The following is a 19,854-nucleotide window of genomic DNA, read 5'->3' on the forward strand; positions in this document are numbered from 1 at the left end:
AATCTGGAGTCAACATAGTTAAGTTAATGGTTTGTTTTAAACCAGCTTATACAGACAAACTATTTTTGCTTTATTTGTCCTGTTTTATGAATACATTTGATTCGATTTTCCTCTTTCTACTTCAGCGGTGACAAATCTGTCTCATTGTACCAATAATACTTTGGATATTTACCTGTATTTACTTACTTTGGTAATTCAACTCCAGCATTTGTTCCAACCTGCCTGCTTTTTAAATGCAAGCTTCGAGGAGGATTTAAAAGATAAGTACGTATATATCTGTGTTAAATCAACAGTAAATGTAAGTACTTAAGTCCTTAAGGGAAGAATTTGGCAAATCTAAAATATTCAGGGAACAAAAAGGTTATAGGAACTGTAGTGAGGAAGTTATGTGGTCACCATAAACGTCCCGCTCTGCTGCAGGAGCTGAATGTGATCGGCATGCTGGTGGACAACGCCACGGTGAGCGAGTGGAACCTGCAGGGTTTACCCAGCGACGACCTGTCCATCCAGAACGGCATCGTGGTGACGAAGGCGTCCCGCTACCCGCTGCTGATTGACCCCCAGGGCCAGGGCAAGACCTGGATCCAGAACAGAGAGCGAGACCAGCAGCTGAAGGTGAGGAGGGGGAGGGGCTTCTTTTTACCCCCTGAGCACAGACTGTAAGACATGATCATCATAGCCCATGTGAGTTCACCCATTGGCTTTTCGACTCTGTAAAGCCTCAAGTTGAGCATATCACCGTCGCCATCTTGCTGTTTTGAAGTGACCATATTTGGACAGGAGGGTGGAGCTGCAGAGGAGCAAGGGCTTCACAAGCACTGAGATATTAAAGTTAAACAGTCTATGCTCAAGGCTAATTCATTAGCTAGTTAGCTCATCACAGCGGCGACCCCGGGAGTTTTTCATAGGGGCACCAAAACCCAAGTTAGAAACACATGTTGAAAACATCCCGCCTCAGCTGGCTGTGCATCTTCTCATTCTCTTTACACAAAATCAAGAGAAAAAGAAAAACAATGATTTAGAAGAATAGTACATAATGTTGTACAATATTGTTCAGATTATTCAGGGCTTTCATCAAACACATGGAGCACAGGCTAGGGGGGTGTGGGGGCTCGCTCCCCCAGAGCAACAACGTGTGTAAAAGCTTCGGCTCATTTTAATGGCACTCTTCTATCGCATACGCTGATATTTATTATTACATATGTGTGTGATTTTGCTGACCCATTTCTAAACAGTGAGGGAATTATTGCAGAGGAGACTGAGGCCTCTTGTGTTTTATCACTCTGAGCCCACCCAGTCTGTGAACAGCTGTTAGGTTAGGGACAAAATCATTGCTATAGAATGCTGTTTAATTAATTAACTTACAATGATCAACAGCCTGCTGACGGTGTTCATGTTTGGATCTTTAACAAATGACGACATATAGGAAAGAATAACTGTTGTGTCCTGTTACTACGAGCTGTCACATGCTCAGACTCTCCTGTCACTTCTTAATAAGAGCTTTTTGAGCTGTCACTGTAACAGCCGTCCCTGCCTTCTCTCCCAATATAAGTTCACTGTACGTGTGAGCACTTGCGGGCCATGTGAAGCGCTCCTGTACTCACATGGCTGTGACTCAGTGAATTAAATGTCCTCGTGTTCCAGCTCTGCTCGCGTTTTAGGACTTTTACAGAGCGTAGTTCCCGCGGACCCGCGAGTGTGATGCTTTGTCTCTACCCAGCGGCTCAGAGGAGGGGAGGACCAGCACGGTGTAATTTAAGTGTAAATCTAATAGCCAGCGAAGCTGCCTGTGTCATTACTTGGTATATGGCTGTGCTACAAACGAGCTGCAAGAGACATAAAGAAGAGGAAGATCATCCCCTTCTGATTGTGACTTGTCTTCAATTCTTTTGCTAGTGTCTCTCAAACACTGAAGTCTGCTCTCTGCTACATGTGCTCTCAGTGTGGACGCAGTGGGATGCAGGCGGTGCCTTGGCGTGCACTCAACAGCACTTTCGATTTCGGGCCGCGGCCACCCCATACCACCCCCTAAAATTGCCTTTGGCTAATCAGTGCTAACATCTAAATAAAAGTGTTGTTGGACGGTCTGTTCGTCCAATAAAGCGCACACACAGATTATCTGTCTGATATTTACATGAACAAATCTCCAAAAGGCTCCAACAGCACAAACACGGCCCAGAGGTTACGTTCAGTGACTGAGTTAGCTGAGGGGACACCTAGCAGACAGCTAGCAGCTCCCAGCTGTCACTCAAAGAGGCCACGCCCCTAATGCTGCATCACTTTAAGCCTTAATATAATGTAAACAGGTGAGCTGTCTAAAGATTCTCCCCGTACAGTTGTCATGAAGAGAGAAATGAGCTATAGAGACCCAAACTGTTTTTTGTACCAGGCTGTAAACATGTTTATTTCTGCTGTAAAGTTTAACATGGGGCTCTATGGGGACTGACTCACTGCTGGAGGCAGCCTCAAGTGGACACCAGAGGAACTGCAGGTTTGGGACGTCTGTGTTGACTTTGTTTCTCAGCCCCTGTCATTGCCTGTTGATCCTGAGTCCTAAATGTCAGTGCGCCCCCGGCTGGTGAGAAGTGTAAAGAAACACGTGGGATAAAAACCGGCCTAAGATCTTTCGTGGATATTTCTCTGTGTTTCAGGTGACGTCTCTGAACCATAAGTATTTCCGATCACACCTGGAGGACAGTCTGTCTCTGGGGCGCCCGCTGCTGCTGGAGGATGTGGGAGAGGAACTGGACCCCGTCCTGGACAACATACTGGACAAAAACTACATCAAGTCTGGATCGACTTATAAAGTAGGACATCAGTGACTTTTATTTATATTCTAAATGTATTTGGTAAAAAAAAGAGCTTCACACAAATACCTGCAAGAAAATACCAACCTAAAAATGTATCAGAAGCATACCATCAGTTAGCTGATGTGATTTCTTCCTCCTCTTCCTCCTCCTGCAGGTGAAGGTGGGCGATAAGGAGGTGGATGTGATGAAGGGCTTCACGCTCTATATCACCACCAAGCTGGCCAACCCGGCGTACAGCCCTGAGGTCAGCGCCAGGACGGCCGTGGTCGACTTCACCGTCACCCAGCGAGGCCTGGAGGACCAGCTGCTGGGCCGCGTCATACTGCTGGAGAAACAGGTCACCTCATTAGTTAGCATTAGACGAATTGGAAGTTCGGTGATTGGTTGAGATGTTGGTAACTTTTCATTTTGAAACTAAGACGATACATCCAATTCTGTGGGATGATACAATCCTTTGGCTTAAACCGCTACATACATGTGATTCTGACCTTGTCCTCCCTGTCGGTCCCACCAGGAGCTGGAGGCGGAGCGAGTGCAGCTCCTGGAGGAGGTGACCTCCAACAAGAGGAAGATGCAGGAGCTGGAGGACAGTCTGCTGTTCAGACTGACCAGCACACAGGGCTCGCTGGTGGAGGACCAGTCTCTCATCGAGGTTCTGAGGGTCACCAAGACCACTGCTCAGGAGGTGCCTGCTCTCTGTCTCAGTCTCTTTAATGCTCTTATTCCTCTGTCCTCCATAGAGATAAACCACAGGTGGCAACGTAAGAAAACATGTTTCTCTTGAAGGACGCTCGCTGAAGATGCATAAAACCATCGTGTCTTCCAGGTGAGCGAGAAGCTGTCGGTGGCAGCAGAGACGGAGATGAAGATCAACCAGGCCAGGGAGGAGTACCGGCCGGTGGCCACCAGGGGGAGCATCCTGTACTTCCTGATCGTAGAGATGTCGCTGGTGAACGTCATGTACCAGACGTCTCTGCGACAGTTCCTGGGGCTCTTTGACTCGTCCATGCAGCACTCGGCCAAGTCCCAGCTCACCTCTAAACGCATCAGCAACATAATCGACTTCCTCACATACCTGGTAACGTTCACTGACAAGTGTTTTATTCATCATCAAATCATCGGCCGGTTAAAGACATGAGCACCTGTGTGTCCCTCCCTCAGGTGTTCTGTTACACAGCCAGGAGTCTGTACGAGGAACACAAACTGCTGTTCACTCTGCTGCTGGCTCTGAAGATCGACCTCCAGGCCAGGAGCATCTCGCACCCCGAGGTGCTCACCTTCGTCAAAGGTCACAAACCCATCCTCCACCTCCTCCTCCTCTTTTGTTCTCCCCCTTTTTTAACAGAGTAGTTTGACAGAAAACGCTGTGTGTGTGTGTGTGTGTGTGTGTGTGTGTGTGTGTGTGTGTGTGTGTGTGTGTGTGTGTGTGTAGGCGGAGCCTCTCTGGACCTGAACTCTGTAGAATCCAAACCCCGGCGCTGGATCCTGGATCAGACCTGGCTCAACCTGGTGCAGCTGTCCAGCCTGCCGCCGTTCACCCAGATCCTGGCGCAGGTAGGCCCACTTCCTCTGACATCACAGCAGGTAAAGGTGGAACACACAGACCCACTGAAGTTAATCTGTGTCCAGGTGAGCCAGAACGAGCGTGCCTGGAGGACCTGGTTTGACCATCCGGCGCCAGAGGACGCCCCTCTGCCTGATGGGTACGAGGAAAAGCTTGACACCTTCCGGAAGCTTCTGCTCATCCGGAGCTGGTGTCCCGACCGGACCACCGCTCAGGTCTGACTGCTAAACACCTCATAACAGGTCAACAGGAAGAGAACTTAAATCACTTAGTAGGATGTGTGAGAATATTGAAAAGTGTGTGTGTGTGTGTGTGTGTGTGTGTGTGTGTGTGTGTGTGTGTGTTGAGCAGGCGCGTCACTACATCTCAGAGTCTCTGGGTCCACAGTACGCTGAAGGCTTGGTTCTGGACCTGGACGCCATGTTGGCCGAGAGTGACAGCAGGACGCCGATGGTCTGTCTGCTGTCGATGGGCTCCGACCCGACGGAAAACATCGAGAGACTCGCCAAGAACAAGGTGAAAGAAACGAATCGATAAACGTCATGGACGGAGAGATCATGACGGATGTGATGGATGGGGATGTAAGTAAAGGAAACGATAGATGGAGATAGAAGATGGATGCAGTTTGATGGAGATGAGGGGGATTAAAGAACGAACATTAGAGCACAGGACATTAATAGATAAATACAGGTTAGATCAGGTTTAGAACATCAGTGATGGACGTCTTTTTGTTAAAATTAAAAATTGAGAAAACAAACGAGCCTCAGATATAAAAATGATGGACAGGTGACGTGATGGATGAGTAGAGGGAAAACAGAATCAGAGACAAAAATCTGAGTCCCGTTCTCTGCCTGCAGGGGGCGCCATGCCGTCCCATCTCCATGGGGCAGGGCCAAGAGGTTCACGCTCGCAGGCTATTGGCCAACAGCATGATGGATGGCGGCTGGCTCCTCCTCCAGAACTGCCACCTGGGACTGGACTTCCTGGACGAGCTGCTGGAGACGGTCACCACGGCGATGCCAGAGAGCGTACACAAAGGCTTCAGGGTGTGGCTGACGACTGACGTGCACCCCAGGTAAGTGATCCGTGAGGACACCTGAACACAACAAACCAAACTGATGATGTATCTGATCTGACAGTCTCACTATTAGTCAGATGGAAAGGTGGCGCTAGGTGGAAAGGGTCATAGTTTCTAAGATTTACATTAAAATCAATTTCTGTTAATGAAGCTGCAGTTCCTCTGGTGTCCACTTGAGGCTGTTTCCAGCAGTGAGTCAGTCCCCATAGAGCCCCATGTTAAACTTTACAGCAGAAATAAACATGTTTACAGCCTGGTACAAAAAACAGTTTGGGTCTCTATAGCTCATTTCTCTCTTCATGACAACTGTACGGGGAGAATCTTTATACAGCTCACCTGTTTACATTATATTAAGGCTTACATCGCTGGCTCTTATATCTATCTTAATCATTCTGAAGGAAACACTGTTGTTAACTTGTTAAAAAAGCTAAAAAATCAGCCCTGAGCACAGACTGTTTAACTTAAACAGCCCTAATTCCTCTCCAGCACCACCCTCTCGTCCAAATGTGGACCCTTATGGCTCCAACAAACCAACATGACAGCCAGAATGACAAAAAGCTTCAAAACAGCAGCAGACAAACTTGTTGGTGACGTTCCAGTGGCTCCGTCTGTTTTCTACACAGTCTATGAGCTGAACAAACTTAGGAAAGGTCAATGACTACAGATGATGAACGTGAGGATGTCTGCATCACATCTACACTTCCTGTTTGTGTGTGTGTGTGTTACAGATTCCCCATCACCTTCCTCCAGTCCTCCATCAAGTTCACCAATGAGCCTCCTCTGGGTGAGAAAGTCCTCTCTGACATCCTGTTGTGTTTAATGTCCTTCCTCCTGCTCTGTAAGGATTTATATGTGAAATATTAGCTTTCTCGTTCTCTTTACAGTCAGTCTGTTTGTGCGTGTTTGGTTAATTGACGTCAGTTTCTTCCCTCTCATGTGATTACTTCTAACATACATGTGTTGCTCCTTTGCTGCTCACTGATTGGCCTGATCAGGGATGAAAGCTGGTCTGAAGAGGACGTTCAATGGGGTCACTCAGGATCAGCTGGAGATCAGCAACCTGCCTCAGTGGAAGCCTCTGCTGTACGCTGTGGCTTTCCTACACACCACTGTGCAGGTCTGTGGACATGAAACCGACAGATACCGGCCCTGCATCACCACAGAATGACAATGTACCTTTGACGAAAAAACAAATACACACTTCAAATCTTTAGTTCAGAGTCTCTGCAAGATGATCCTCACATCACAAACTTTATTTTCTTGTTCTCTTTCTTCCTCCTTCCTTTCTTAAGGAGCGTCGTAAGTTCGGTCCTCTCGGCTGGAACATCCCCTACGAGTTCAACCAGGCCGATTTCACCTCCAGCATGCAGTTTGTGCAGAACCACCTGGACGACCTGGACTCAAAGAGAGGAGTCAACTGGAGCTGCCTGCGCTACATGCTCGGTCGGTCTTCTTTAAATCTAGCCAATAAACAGTGCTCCTGTTAACATCACACAAGAGTCACACATATGGTGCTCTTGACCAAAACACTGAACCTCTGACCCCTCTGGGGAGCTGCTCATTACATCATTCACTCTTTCTTTCTGGCTCTGTGTCTTCATGTCGCACTCAGGTGAGGTCCAGTACGGCGGCCGGGTGACGGACGACTTGGACAAATGTCTCCTCAACACCTTCACCTGTGTTTGGTTTAGTGAGAACACCTTCAGCGACAAGTTCTGCTTCTTTAAAGGCTACAGCATCCCAAGCAGGGCCAAGACGGTGCAGGACGTCCTGCAGCACATCGAGGCCCTGCCGCTGGTCGACTCCCCCGAGGTCCGAGCGCGCTCACAAACACAGCAGGGGGCTCGTGACCGTCCAGCAGCTTCATTATAAACCTTTGTCTTCCTGTTTGCAGGTTTTTGGGCTCCACCCCAACGCTGACATCACCTACCAGACCAACCTGGCCAATGAGACGCTCAGCACCATCATCAGCATCCAACCGAAGGACAGCGGGGGCGGGGCCGGGGAGACCAGGGAGGCCAGCGTGCACAGACTGGCCAGTGAGATGCTGGAGAAGCTACCACCCGACTACGTGCCGCATGAGGTGACGCATTAGTGTGTTACATGAATAACGTGGTGAAAGTGAGCGGGCAGCGGTGGACCTGTGGTCCTTTCTAGCTTACCAGAAGCAGCTGCCTTTGAAGCCACCAGACTCCATTGACAAAAACATACGGCCATTATAACACAGGAGTTGCTGGTGTGCTGCTGCATCAATTGTTTTGATTTGTGTGTGTGTGTGTGTGTGTGTGTGTGTGTGTGTGTGTAGCAGAAATATTGTTTTGGATTAGAGCTAGCCGTTTAAAACACGCACATGCACAAACACACTAAACCATCGAGGCAGCAGCAGAGCAGCAGCTCCTGTGTCCTGTGAAGTACAATCACCGTTTTTATCAATGGAGTCTGGTGTGTTTGAAGAGAGCGATGTAAGATGTGAACTTTTAGTGGACGCGCTTTGATTGATTAAGGATTATGCTGCAGCCATTATAGCCTGTTTGCTACAACAATCTACTGCAGCAATCGAAAAATGATTTCTACCTTTTTAATCATCTATCTAATAACAGGACCCAGGTTCAAAATGAAGAACACTTAATATAGAGAACGACACAGCTTTAGAGTAGAGGTGTTGAGTTACTCCATTAAGGAACCCTTATCACATAAAACATGGAGTATGTTGTAAGTATGAGTAACAGAGACTTTGTTCTAAAGGTCAAAGGTCAGCTGCAGAAGATGGGTCCTCTTCAGCCAATGAACATCTTCCTGCGACAGGAAGTGGACCGCATGCAGCGAGTCATCAGCAGCGTACGGAGCACGCTCACTGACCTCAGACTGGCCATCGACGGTCAGTCATTGCACGCACACACACACACACACACACACACACGTACACACACGCACGCACACACTGAGTGTTTATTTGGCTGCAGGCACCATCATCATGTCGGAGGACCTGCGCGACGCTCTCGACTGCATGTTCGACGCTCGGATCCCTCGCCTGTGGCTGCGGCTCAGCTGGCCGTCAGCGACGCTGGGCTTCTGGTTCAGCGAGCTGCTGGAGAGGAACCAGCAGCTGAGCACCTGGATCAGCACCGGCCGGCCCCTCCAGTTCTGGCTCACGGGCTTCTTTAACCCACAGGTCAGAAACATTCAGCCTCAGTCCCGTCCAATCATCTTCATGGGTTAACTTTTGTTTTCCTCGCAGGGTTTTCTGACCGCCATGCGCCAGGAGACGACTCGCTCCAACGCGTCCAGAGGCTGGGCCTTGGATACTGTAACACTTAGCAATGATGTCACCAAGATGATGAGGGAGGACGTGTCAGCTCCGCCCCCAGAGGATGTGGGTGGAGTCTACATCTACGGCCTCTTCCTGGACGGGGCGGGATGGGACAGACGCGGCGCCAAACTTACTGAGGCCCCGCCCAAGGTGAGTGTGATTATTATTAATTATTATTATATTATTAAAAATCTAAGTTCTGATGATAGATTAAAAGTGTTATTGTAATTAAATAATAAACAAACTACAACATGAAATAAAAAGGAAAATGACAGGAGAATAATTTTTAAAATATAATTATAGCACTAAAATAAAAAATATGTTAAAACATAAAAAAAGGAAATTAAATGCAGTCACCAAACTCCCATGATCCTCTCTGCTGTATCCTCTCAGGTCCTCTTCACTCCACTCCCCGTCGTCCACGTCTACGCAGTCAGCTCAGCCAACATGGCCGACGGCAGGCGGCAGCCCGGGGGTGCGGTCAGCCTGTACTCGTGCCCGGTGTATAAGAAGCCGCGTCGCACCGACCTGAACTTCGTCTTCTCCCTGCAGCTGAGGAGCGTGCAGCCGGCGGAGCACTGGACCCTCCGCGGCGCCGCTCTGCTCTGCGACTGCAAGTGATCACATGACCACATTTACCTGTGTTGTCCCGCTGCAGAGACGATGTTTGCTGTTGCTTAGTAGCATTTAAAGGACCAACCAGGTACATTTTACTCTCGAGTTTTAGCTCTGTTACTTTAAATCTCACGTCTCACTTTCCAGATGATCACTTCACAAACTTCTTCACAAAGATTCTACTTGGAGAGATGAACAGAAATACAGTAGATACAATATTTCTATAAAAATGATTTGTAGTTAAAAAACAGAAGTCAGCGGGTTTGTGTGATTTGAGGGCTTTAATTATGACATGTTTTCTCTTCTGTTGTTGGCACATTGGCTTACCTGCTTCCAGACATCACCTGAAACCCTCCACAGAAAGCTGAACTTCTTTTATTTCATACCTTTACTTGTGAGGAGATTTCTGTTGGACTGATCATTTGTCTTGTTTCTGTGCTTTTTTGGGTCTTCAGCTTTTATTTCTTTTACATTCGGCTTTAACTTCATCAGCTTTAGTTAAAACATCGTCTTTCCACCAGAGAGCATTTTTCATACTGTGAAATGCCCTGAACACGATATACAAGTAGCTATTGTAAAAAAAAATATCCCAAACAACTACTAAAAAAAACACTTAAAAAAAATGAACTTCAAATGACCAAAAAATCCTAAAAATGTAGAAGAGCCAAAAGACTTTAACGAACATGTGAACGAACATCACTGCAGTAAGAGATCCAATATCTGCAACCAAAAGGAACTCATTCGTTTAGGAAAGTCTGGACTGACATTGCAGCATGAACATAACCAGTTTTCCACAATAATTAAATATCTAAACACTATTCTGGTCACATAATAAAGACATGTGACTTACTTTGATCTTGATATATTCAGTCCATCCAAACAGCCAGACGGGTTTGAAGGGGAGTCTGCAGGTTGTGTACGTTTATGGACTTGTATTGAATGTCTTACTGTTCCTTTAAGTACAGTAAATATGAATCTCGTGGCCTGAATAAAAAGTGATTTCTCTTTAATTCCAGCTCAAAGATTTCTTTTAGAGAGGATGATGATTTGCTGATTTAAGGGAAACTAATGAATCAAACTGACTTAAAGCAACTTGAAGTGAAATAGAAACAATTCAACAAACTTTATTGAACTACAGAAGATAAAGAGTGTCGGAGTCCTTCGCTCTGATTTAGGAATAAACAGAGGAAACAACACTGAGGGGAATTCCTTCAGATTTATAAAACGTCCTCTTCAACAACAAAAGAGCCGAAATAAATAACTTGAAATGATTCATTTCTTTAATTGAAATGACTTCTATGTTTATACCACGCTTGTACAGAAGATGCATATGTAGGTTGTATATATCCTATAATGACACTGAAGGACACAGACTTCTCTTTGGTTACAGAAATGATTCAAGTGAACTTTTATTTTCTCAACATGACAATCAAACACAAACCTGCTTTAATGTTACACCCCTGACAAACTACAGCCATGCAGTCACTCAATAACAAACACTAAAAACTCCAACAACACTGTGAAAAGGTTTGCTTACAGAAAGAATCACTGCTGGCGGGTTAAACCTCGTGAGAAAACGGCTGCAGTTTCAGCTTGATGCAGCTTGATGTTTGAATTCGCAGCTCGAGAAATAAAAGATGGGGGAGATTTGGAAATGGAAATGAATAAACAAAAAACAATCGAACAATAAACTCTAAAGATGTTATATTGTCTCAAACCCTCTGCTGGGACTTTACTCAGAAGATTATCACCTCGTCTGGACACGGAAAGTTGATTCCTTCAACATGAATGAGGAATCCAGATCTTTAAAGGGGAGTATTCTTATGTTACTGTGCTACAGTGCTGGATCTGAAGTAACTGTTTAAAACACCAAAGTAACATGTTAACTCAAATAAACTAACCAATCGAGGCAGAGGCAGAGCAGCAGCTCCTGTGTCCTGTGAGCTAAAATCAGTGTTTTTCTGAATGGAGTCTGGTGTGTGTGCAGAGAGCGATGTAACGTCTGTGTGTGGTTAAAACAATCATCTTCCTCTGTAACAAAAAGGTCTATCTCTGTAGGGATCCTTTCTGTCATGTTGTCACACACTTAGAAGAACAATCTGAGCCTGTCAGTGGAAACAACAAGAACTTTGAGTGGACGACCTTTGAATTTGGGGTTAGGGTTAGGGTTAGGGTTAGACATTTCCAAAAGTTTTGGTACCTATGATTAATATTTTCAGCTTCAAACAGTACACATTTTAAACATGAAATAATCCCTGATTAAGATGTTCAATACTCAATCAGCCTTCTTACAGTTTAACTTATGTTTGGTTGAATTTCTGAAATATTCTTGTGGTCTTATTTAGCGCTTTTTCTCGCTAACTCATCAGTTATTTATTGTTCCAGGAAGTATTCTGTTAAACGCAGACCTTTAGGCTCATTTTAAATCTGCTCTCACCTGGCAGGACAATCAAATCTTTCTCAAGGTCTTCACACGTCCTCTCTATTCCTAGTGACCAAGACCCGACCCAGGACCCAAGTCCAAACTACGTTCTACGTCTAACAGGGGCTGATCAGGGTCTCATTCTTTTGCCTTGGGTCTGTGTGTCCAAACTATTGGACCTGTCAAGACCTCCACAGGAACACACAGCCTCCCATCCTCATTGTCGATCCCCAGACCGTTTTTAACCTTTTCATTTCAATCATTTCTCCAGTCCTGAGTGCAAACTATTGATCTCTTTATGATCCAGAACCAAACGTACCAAAGCCTGTTAGAGCTTCATCATCCAACGTTTCAAAGTCTTCAGCATGCAAACACATTTAACAGCAGCCGTGTGATGGTGGAGGAGTTCTGTGGAGGAGTTCTGAACACTTTGTTTTCTCAGTGTTTGTGGATCAGTAACAGAAAACAGACTATATATGTACTTGCTGATTTGATCATTAATGTCCAGAACACAAATAAATGCATATGAAACAGTGTCAGTGTCGTCTTGATGTTCAGTCAGTTTGGACCTGTGACTGTTCTGTTCTCTGCTCACTTCCTTCAACAAGCAAATGTCCATCCTCACTTCTTGCAGCTCTTGCAGCTCTGCTTGGTAGCAGCATTTCTAAACACTTAGCCTTTACATTCTCTGTGCGGTCTCAGTGGTCCAAATAAATCGGATCTCATCACTGTCTCGTGGTTTACGATAGCTGCTTCATGTCGTACATCGGCACCTCGGACTCCTCCGCCTTGCCCTCATCCTCTGCCTTGGCAGCATCCGGGCTGCCTTTGCGGCCCTTTGGAGGAGGGACAGGCACGGCTCCCTCCGTGGCTCCCTCGGCTCCTTCCTGACCCTCCGCCACAGTCCTCTCCTTCTTCAGGTTGAGCTTGGCTGGGACGCTCTTGGTGATGGTCTCCTTCAGCCTCTCACCCGACTGCTTCAGCCTCTCGCCGGACTGGCGGATCTTCTCGCGCCTCTCGGCCGTGACGATGCGCTCCCCGAACTTGTTGACCTTCGTGCCCAGGTTCTCGCGGGTCTTGCTCATGTTCTCCTTGGAGAAGGTGGCTTTGAAACTCTCGATGCGCGTCAGGCCCGTCTTCTTCATGCGGCCGGCAGATGAGGAGTCTGCCTCCTCCACCACCATGTACTCCTCGTCTGACTCTGGAGGGAGCTCAAACTTGTCCGGTTCCACCTCAGCTCTGGCACCGGTGCTGCCGCTGGGCTCTGCTGGCTCATTGCCCGGTGTGACGGCCTTCACCTCCTGGTCGCCCTGAGGGAGGAGGACACACAACGAGTGACCATGAGAGAACATCATGATAACATGTCAAAAAAGCAACATGTATTGTTTTCCTTCTTATTCAGAAGGACTGAGTTTAATTGTTGATGTCAGGTCGAGTCGTAGTACTCAACCACCTGGTCTCGAGGCCACGCTTTGAACGCCTCTGTCTTGTCTTTACTTGGTCCCACACTGAGTGTTAGATACTTGCAAAAAATGCATATTTATCCTCTTTCTGTGAAAGTTATATATCCTGAGGATGGCTGTTCTACTTCTTTAGATGGAGGGTGAAGTATGTTTGCATGTTCCCAGTGTTAGTAGAAGTGTGGGACTGGCACTCGTCTGTTCTTGCTCTTGTTTTGGTCTCAAAACAATCTGGTCTTGGTCATGACTTGGACTCAGCTTTTGGTTTTGACTACAGCACTAATGTCAGGTTTAAATCTGACTCCAGTTAAAGTGTGTCATGCAGACTTTAGCTGTTAGCGTGCAGGCCTTGATCCTTCCTCCAAAAATAAACGGCAGCACCTGTTTCTGCTGCTCAGGGCTCGGCTGTAGGAAGCTAAACATAACAGCAAGCAGCGGCTAAGGGAGCAGATCTGGATCACTTTCAGCTTCAGGCCACGTCATGGCATGCAACAGTCTGAAGCTGAAAGATCACGTTACTCTGAACATGAAATGGAGAAAAATGTTGAGGCCAAAGCTGCAAACTGACCCAGATCTCTGCAGCAGGTCACTTTGGGAAGGTCGACCCTGATTCACGACCAGACAGTCGCACTCATTCATGCTGGAACCGACCCGCACAGCCTGATCCTGCTGAACAATCGCCTTAGTTCCACAAGTACACACAGAGTTACACAAAAAGTGGTAAAGGCCTTAAAAATCTCAGAATAAACTTTAACAACCTGTCTCAGGGTGTATATATATATATTTAGTCCTCAAGAACCTCTTAAAGGCCCTGGCACCAGTCTGGACTACACCTGAGCAGGACAGCAAAGAACAAAGTAGGAACCTGTGAGACAGCTGACCCTACTTTTTTCGCCGTGTTATCTGAGGAACTTCACATTTGGACGGGTCCATAAAAGTGAAATCTATAAAGTAAATGAACCTTAATGCTTGTTAGCAAAGGAGCCTGTAGCATGCTAACGGGATCAACAGGATCTTTGATTACATGCATGATAGACACTGCTGTACGTGACACCCGATAGAGAGGTTGACATTTCCAAAGCTTTGGCAGAATACATAACTGACATAGCCGAGCCACACAGCAGGACCAAGAGCGTGTAGCTGCGTATGCTAACTCTGAGCTAAGCTACGGGGAAAATACTTGTTTGGGGAGATACATCGGCATTAGTTTTCCTTGGTGCAGTGCCTGCGGCTTCCTGGAGTCTGCAGAGAGAGGCGGCCAGTTTTGGTACCCATGTGTCCGTGCAGAAATTAGAAACCAAAACCAGAGTGTACCGACCGTATCTGGAAACACTGCTGTAGGTTCTACACAGAAGCACTGTGTGGATGAGTATACTGTTGTTCAGCATGACATAGCTCCATCAAATAACTCCTAAAACAGCATGTTTATCAGTGAGCGTTGTTGTTTGGTGTATTTTAAACTTAAAACAGAGCCAGGACAGTTGTTTGCCCCTGTTTCCAGTCTCTAATGCTAAGCTAGGCTAACCAGGTCCTGATGCTATCTAGAAGATCCCGGGTAATTCAGTCCAACTCTTTTGGCTTCCCCATCCCCCGACACGGTACCCAGTTCTCCTCATAAATTCGTGTAATAATGCTGAAAATTGCAACAAGACAAACACGACTTAAAGAGGAACAAGTTCACTTGCTTTGTAAGTGGAAGTGAATCCAGATCCTGCTTCTAGATGGCGCATGCGCGTTGTGCGTAAAAGCCATGTGAGCTGCAAAATAACGACTAAGCAGCACCTCACAGACTGTAACAAAACGCTGTATGACTTCTTCTTCTCTTAATTAGGAAGTGGATGTAGCCCCGTGGGTTCAGGAGTAAAGCTAATGCAGAAGTGCCTTAAACCTGTGTTCTCTCTACTGGCCAAAGAGGGCGACTCCACTGGGTGCTAAAAGAAGTCTGATCCTATATAAGTCTATGAGAACATGCTCCTCCTCCTCTCCTGATGTATTCCCTCAGTAAACATGTTCCTGATGAGTTTATGGTCTCAGTCTCTAGTTTCAAGTCTTCTTCAACACAGCATGATGTTCATTTAGTCACTGATGCTCCCTTACAAGGAAAAAGAGGCGTGGCTATCATATGATTGACAAGCGACCTTTGAATCAGGTAGTGATGGAGCACTGCATATTCTCCCTTTCGTCCACATACGGTCACTTCTGGATGAAGTTTCCGTGGCGAGGTCCACTTCTTTATACAGTCCATGCTACAGTCTGTGGATCAGTGAGCTAGCCCGCAGTGCAGCACAGCCCCACAGATATGAGTTCATAATAAAGCTACAAGGACTCATTCATCAGTCAGTTCGCACCTGGCAGGTGAGGAGGAGTGGGTCTTCTCATCACTAAAGAAGAAGAAGGAAGTCTTCAAGCTGTATGTTGTAACCTGTGGGTAAGAGTGGTCAGAGAGGGCGGGTCAAAGTTCATGACCCTGTGCTAGACCCCCTCAGCCTCTGCTCTGACTGAGAAGATTTCTCTCCATCAGCCTCAATGAAATGTATCCAGTCATAGAGCGAGCACATCCTGTTAGCAGCTAACAACATGATTTATAACCCTCGTCCAGGAGGTCGTCGTTAACTAATCCAGAGAGAGAGAGGAAGGGTGAGAGAGCAGACAGCTATATTAGGAGATGGTGGAGGTTCAGACTCAGAATAACCCGGTCTGTCAGCGCTCAGCTGGCACAGTCACTTACAGTACAGAGACCACATAGCAGCTCTGCTAAGTGAACGCACGTTCACTGGTCTTATTAATGCGGTAAAAACAAAGAACTTCAATTAACATCACAGCCCTGACTATGCTGCAGTCAGTCCTTTACAGACGGGGTTACATCATTATTAAGGAAAGCCCATTTTATTTTCATTCTTTTATTATCGGACACGGATTCATGTGTGTGCGCTGCTCTGCGGCTCCATTCATACCAGCTGCTTTCATTTCACAGCTTCCTGATTGCAACTGAGAATAATAATAACATTTATTTATCGAGCACTAGTGCTTCCCAGACGCAGCAAAATAAAACAGACATACAATCACCAGGTATGAAAGAAAAAAATAGATATTAAAGAAATCTTCAAACTAAATTCTGTTAAAAAACATTTGCCTCTTTGGATGACTCAATTCTGTGAACGCATGCGAGACATCAACAAGTCTTTCCCGTCTCTAACTTCCATCCAACATGACGTGAACACAGCACCAGTGTGCACGCTGCACCACCAGCCGGAGCCAGCCAATCACAGGGTCCCTTTGAGCTGTGACGTCACTGAATGCACTGCAACTAGACACTGTACACTGCAGACTCCAGATTACAGTCCTGAACCCCACCCCACAGAGCTATTCCAGAAATCAGTCCTGATTTACTAGCTCATTAGCATGCTAGCTTACATATACCGTAATGTAACTCGTGATGTTCTAATGGTGAGTAGCATTCTAGTGTTTGGGCCTGCTCAGGGGAGAAGAACAGTTTGTGAAGCTGCTGACATTTAATCTTTCACAACTAGTTGTTCTTCATGTTACTCTATTAATAGAGCAACAATATCTTGTAAACGTGTCAAAGTAAGATGACTTTTTTGACCATGCATTGGATTACTCTGCTGCAGCAACACATTCCATAACAGCATGCCAACGGCTCCAGATGCATAAATAATATTTACTGAATAATAATAAAAGCTGGAGCTGCACTCAAATTTCGGCTCAGTGTTCAGCGTTAGAGGATTACGTTTCCTAAAGAATTACAGCCAAATGATCATTCAGGAACTGTTCTTTCAAAGTAAAAGCCCTCTCCATGAGCTCCAGATCTGTGGTGTAACCTTTCAGCATACTGACGTTTATCCAGGGCTAAAATAACCGGGTCACCATCGCGCTGGCAGCTGCTAACTGTGAAGGCCAAAGAAGTAAAACGAAGCTGGTGTGTGTGCGCATGTTGCTATTTCAACCCCCAGAACCAACGGAGGCGTTCGTCAGCTAATGCAGTGTGTTCATGTGAAAAGAACTCAGAGTTCCAAAAGCATTGCTCAGTGATCACAAGTGTGTTCTCAAGGTGCACCACGGTTACTTAATGCCAGAGTTAAACACACACGAAGATCTTTACTTTATAGACGAGGTTTAAATGTCACAGATACCTGTATTAGTCAGGAAGTGTGGACAAATGGATGCACAGCAAATTTAGCAACGTGAGTCTTTGGAGGCATCAGTTTGTATTTTCCTAAAAAGTCCTCAAGCAGGAAAAGTTCTCCTGCTCTGCTGAAAGTGGGTGCAGGCTGATTTTAGGCCTCATCCACCTTTTCACTCGTCGTCTGTCACACACCCACAGGCCCTTTTGACCTCTCTACTCCTACATTATTAAATTGATAGGGGAGGCCAGATGCCAAGCCTGGTGCCACGTGTAAAAGCCCCGGACCACTGTCCTCATGGGTCCACTTGTTTCCTGGTAACCAAGACCCCACCAGGGCCATGATTTGGGCCAGTTCCAAAAATGATTAGTCCAATCTGGTCAGGTAGGACTTTAAGATTTGTATCCGTTGGGGTTGATCATGCTTTCAGTCGGTTGTTTTTGGATTGGACTTTTCGTTGTGTCGTCTTAAGATCTGGTCTGGGGTTTGTTTCTGAAGACCTGGATCTTATGTTTTGACAAGGTAGAAATATAACCGCACCTTCATCGAATCATGACTAGAAATCCCATGAGTAGTACAAGTATGTTTAACTGTACATTTAGTCGTAATGCTTTAGGTTAGTCTGATGCTCTACACTAGCTCCACAAGAGAGAGCAGCTTGGCTATCCCATAATTAGAATGACATTGACAACGAGTCCCAAAAGTCAATTTGACAGAACCTCAAAGGTCCAGTTCTACAAGCCGTAAACACCTGTGAAACATCAAAACAGATCACAGATACTCTGCATTGCAGATGATTTGTGTTAACATCCAAACCACCCAGGTCTTACCTGATAGATCACCACCCTGAACTTGTTCTTGGCCAGGAGGTCGCCCTGGGTGGCCTCCACCTTCTTCACTCTGACGTTCTGGTTCTCCACACGCACCCTGACGTCCTTGATGTGACGGCTGACCTTCCGCGTCTTCTCCAGCAGCCGGTCCACAGTGGAACTTGTGTTGGCATGGTCATTGGTCAGCTTGACGACGTCGGCCTGGATGGTCTTTACTGTGCTCTCCAGCTCCAGCTGACGCTCCTCCATGCGCTGCTGCGTTGTCTGGACGCTGTCCATGAGGCCTGCCACGCGCTCCAGCAACGCCATGATGCTTCCTGCATCATCCCCGCCACCCGTCATGCCAGCTTTGTCCGTCATTCTTGTCTGTCAGTTGGGTTTTTCTCCTCCTGTTGACCTGTCTTTTGCTTGGTTGATGGACTGATAGAACCCAGTGTCCAAGTGTAAAACGGAAGAAGGGACAAGAAAGAGATGGAAAGCACAAGGTCCAGCAAGATTTGGTGCAACCAGCAGCAAAATCTTTGAATAAAACAGAAGATCAAAGCTAGGAAAAAGAGAAGGGTGAGAGTTGAGGCATCGGAAGATCCAAAGGAAAAGAAGGAGCACAAGGGAGGAGGAACAAAAACCTGCTCTGGTAGGAGAAGGAGAGAAAGGACAGGAGTACCGGATCCCCTCTCTACAGCTGGAGGTTGACCCTGAAACTGGTCAGATCAACTGATAGACTCCACCCTACTGGGAGAGGGAGGGAGGGAGGGAGGGAGGGATGACAGGAGTTAAGAGGAGAGAGGCTATGGGGGGGTATCGGGAGGCTAAAACGAGACAGAAGGTAAAACTAGAGGGAGAACTGAGAATGTCACTGACTTCAAGAATAATTAGTCCGTGTTTTGAGTGGCCAAACGTTATTAGTAAATATAGTCCAGAATAAATCTAAGTCCAAGTTTATTTTATTTTTTATTAAGAAGTCATGTTGGACTTCTGAAGACCTTGAGAATCCTTGACGTTCGCAAACTTTCTATCCATCAGACTTTAAAAATAAAAATGGATATTACAGGAATGTATGTTAATGATTGAGATGGATAAAGAGTGACATGGATCCTGGCTTCTCTCTGTGTTCTCTGCTGCTAAAAATACTGTGAGGGTAAAGTGACTCCCTGCACCTCTTTGGGGGATGAGTGTATTTGAAGGAATGGAAACCCCCTCCCATCTTTTCCTCCATCATCCATCTATCAACTGTCACATTTTCACTTGTTCTGTCTTAATCTCTCCCTCCAGGGTTAGACTCTTTCAGCGTCCCCAGGCCTCCAAATGAACAGCTAAGTTTCCTAGAAGAATTCCTCGTGCAATCGCTTGCCTTCGCTGCCATCTCAGTCGGTTACTGGAGCCAGATATTCTGAATATGGCCGAACGGGGTGGAGCCTGGTCGGAGCTGAGGTGGGATGAGCAAGCAAGCCTTATTGTCTTATTATACCAATTATCTCACAGACTCACTCAGAAAAATTGAGACTAGATTGTGAGCACATGAAGGTGTGGTCACACTGAATGTGAACATGTTAAATCAAAGTTTGTGCTCGCTGGAGCTTTCGGGGGGGAAGACATAAAAGGGAAAACTGGAGTAAAATAACA

General features: G+C 46.3%; 2 protein-coding genes across 2 annotated transcripts in view; one reads left to right on the forward strand and one right to left on the reverse strand.

Moving 5' to 3' along the window:
* Positions 1 to 9,383, forward strand: part of dnah5l (dynein, axonemal, heavy chain 5 like) — a 57,169-nt gene extending 47,786 nt beyond the window's left edge. Inside the window, exons 79-97 of the mRNA XM_069667075.1 lie at positions 421 to 615; positions 2,652 to 2,807; positions 2,965 to 3,147; positions 3,325 to 3,495; positions 3,637 to 3,888; positions 3,972 to 4,098; positions 4,243 to 4,364; positions 4,440 to 4,589; positions 4,726 to 4,890; positions 5,232 to 5,449; positions 6,181 to 6,236; positions 6,448 to 6,569; positions 6,745 to 6,895; positions 7,065 to 7,264; positions 7,347 to 7,535; positions 8,198 to 8,330; positions 8,416 to 8,624; positions 8,691 to 8,912; positions 9,156 to 9,383. Coding sequence (XP_069523176.1) covers positions 421 to 615; positions 2,652 to 2,807; positions 2,965 to 3,147; positions 3,325 to 3,495; positions 3,637 to 3,888; positions 3,972 to 4,098; positions 4,243 to 4,364; positions 4,440 to 4,589; positions 4,726 to 4,890; positions 5,232 to 5,449; positions 6,181 to 6,236; positions 6,448 to 6,569; positions 6,745 to 6,895; positions 7,065 to 7,264; positions 7,347 to 7,535; positions 8,198 to 8,330; positions 8,416 to 8,624; positions 8,691 to 8,912; positions 9,156 to 9,383 — 3,249 coding nt within the window. The remainder of the gene's footprint in view (positions 1 to 420; positions 616 to 2,651; positions 2,808 to 2,964; positions 3,148 to 3,324; positions 3,496 to 3,636; positions 3,889 to 3,971; positions 4,099 to 4,242; positions 4,365 to 4,439; positions 4,590 to 4,725; positions 4,891 to 5,231; positions 5,450 to 6,180; positions 6,237 to 6,447; positions 6,570 to 6,744; positions 6,896 to 7,064; positions 7,265 to 7,346; positions 7,536 to 8,197; positions 8,331 to 8,415; positions 8,625 to 8,690; positions 8,913 to 9,155) is intronic.
* A 1,136-nt stretch (positions 9,384 to 10,519) lies between these two features.
* cavin4b (caveolae associated protein 4b) lies at positions 10,520 to 18,908 on the reverse strand. Its single transcript, XM_069667870.1, has 2 exons — positions 18,232 to 18,908; positions 10,520 to 13,109 (listed from the first exon to the last, which is right to left on the reverse strand). Exons 1-2 carry the CDS (start codon positions 18,589 to 18,591, stop codon positions 12,540 to 12,542), a joined length of 930 nt encoding a protein of 309 aa, XP_069523971.1. The 5' UTR covers positions 18,592 to 18,908; the 3' UTR covers positions 10,520 to 12,539.
* Positions 18,909 to 19,854: the final 946 nt, after the last annotated feature.

Source organism: Semicossyphus pulcher, unplaced genomic scaffold (genome assembly GCF_022749685.1).
Source record: "Semicossyphus pulcher isolate SPU_LCO1_2020_fin unplaced genomic scaffold, fSemPul1.0.p SCAF_18, whole genome shotgun sequence".
NCBI lineage: Eukaryota > Metazoa > Chordata > Actinopteri > Labriformes > Labridae > Semicossyphus > Semicossyphus pulcher.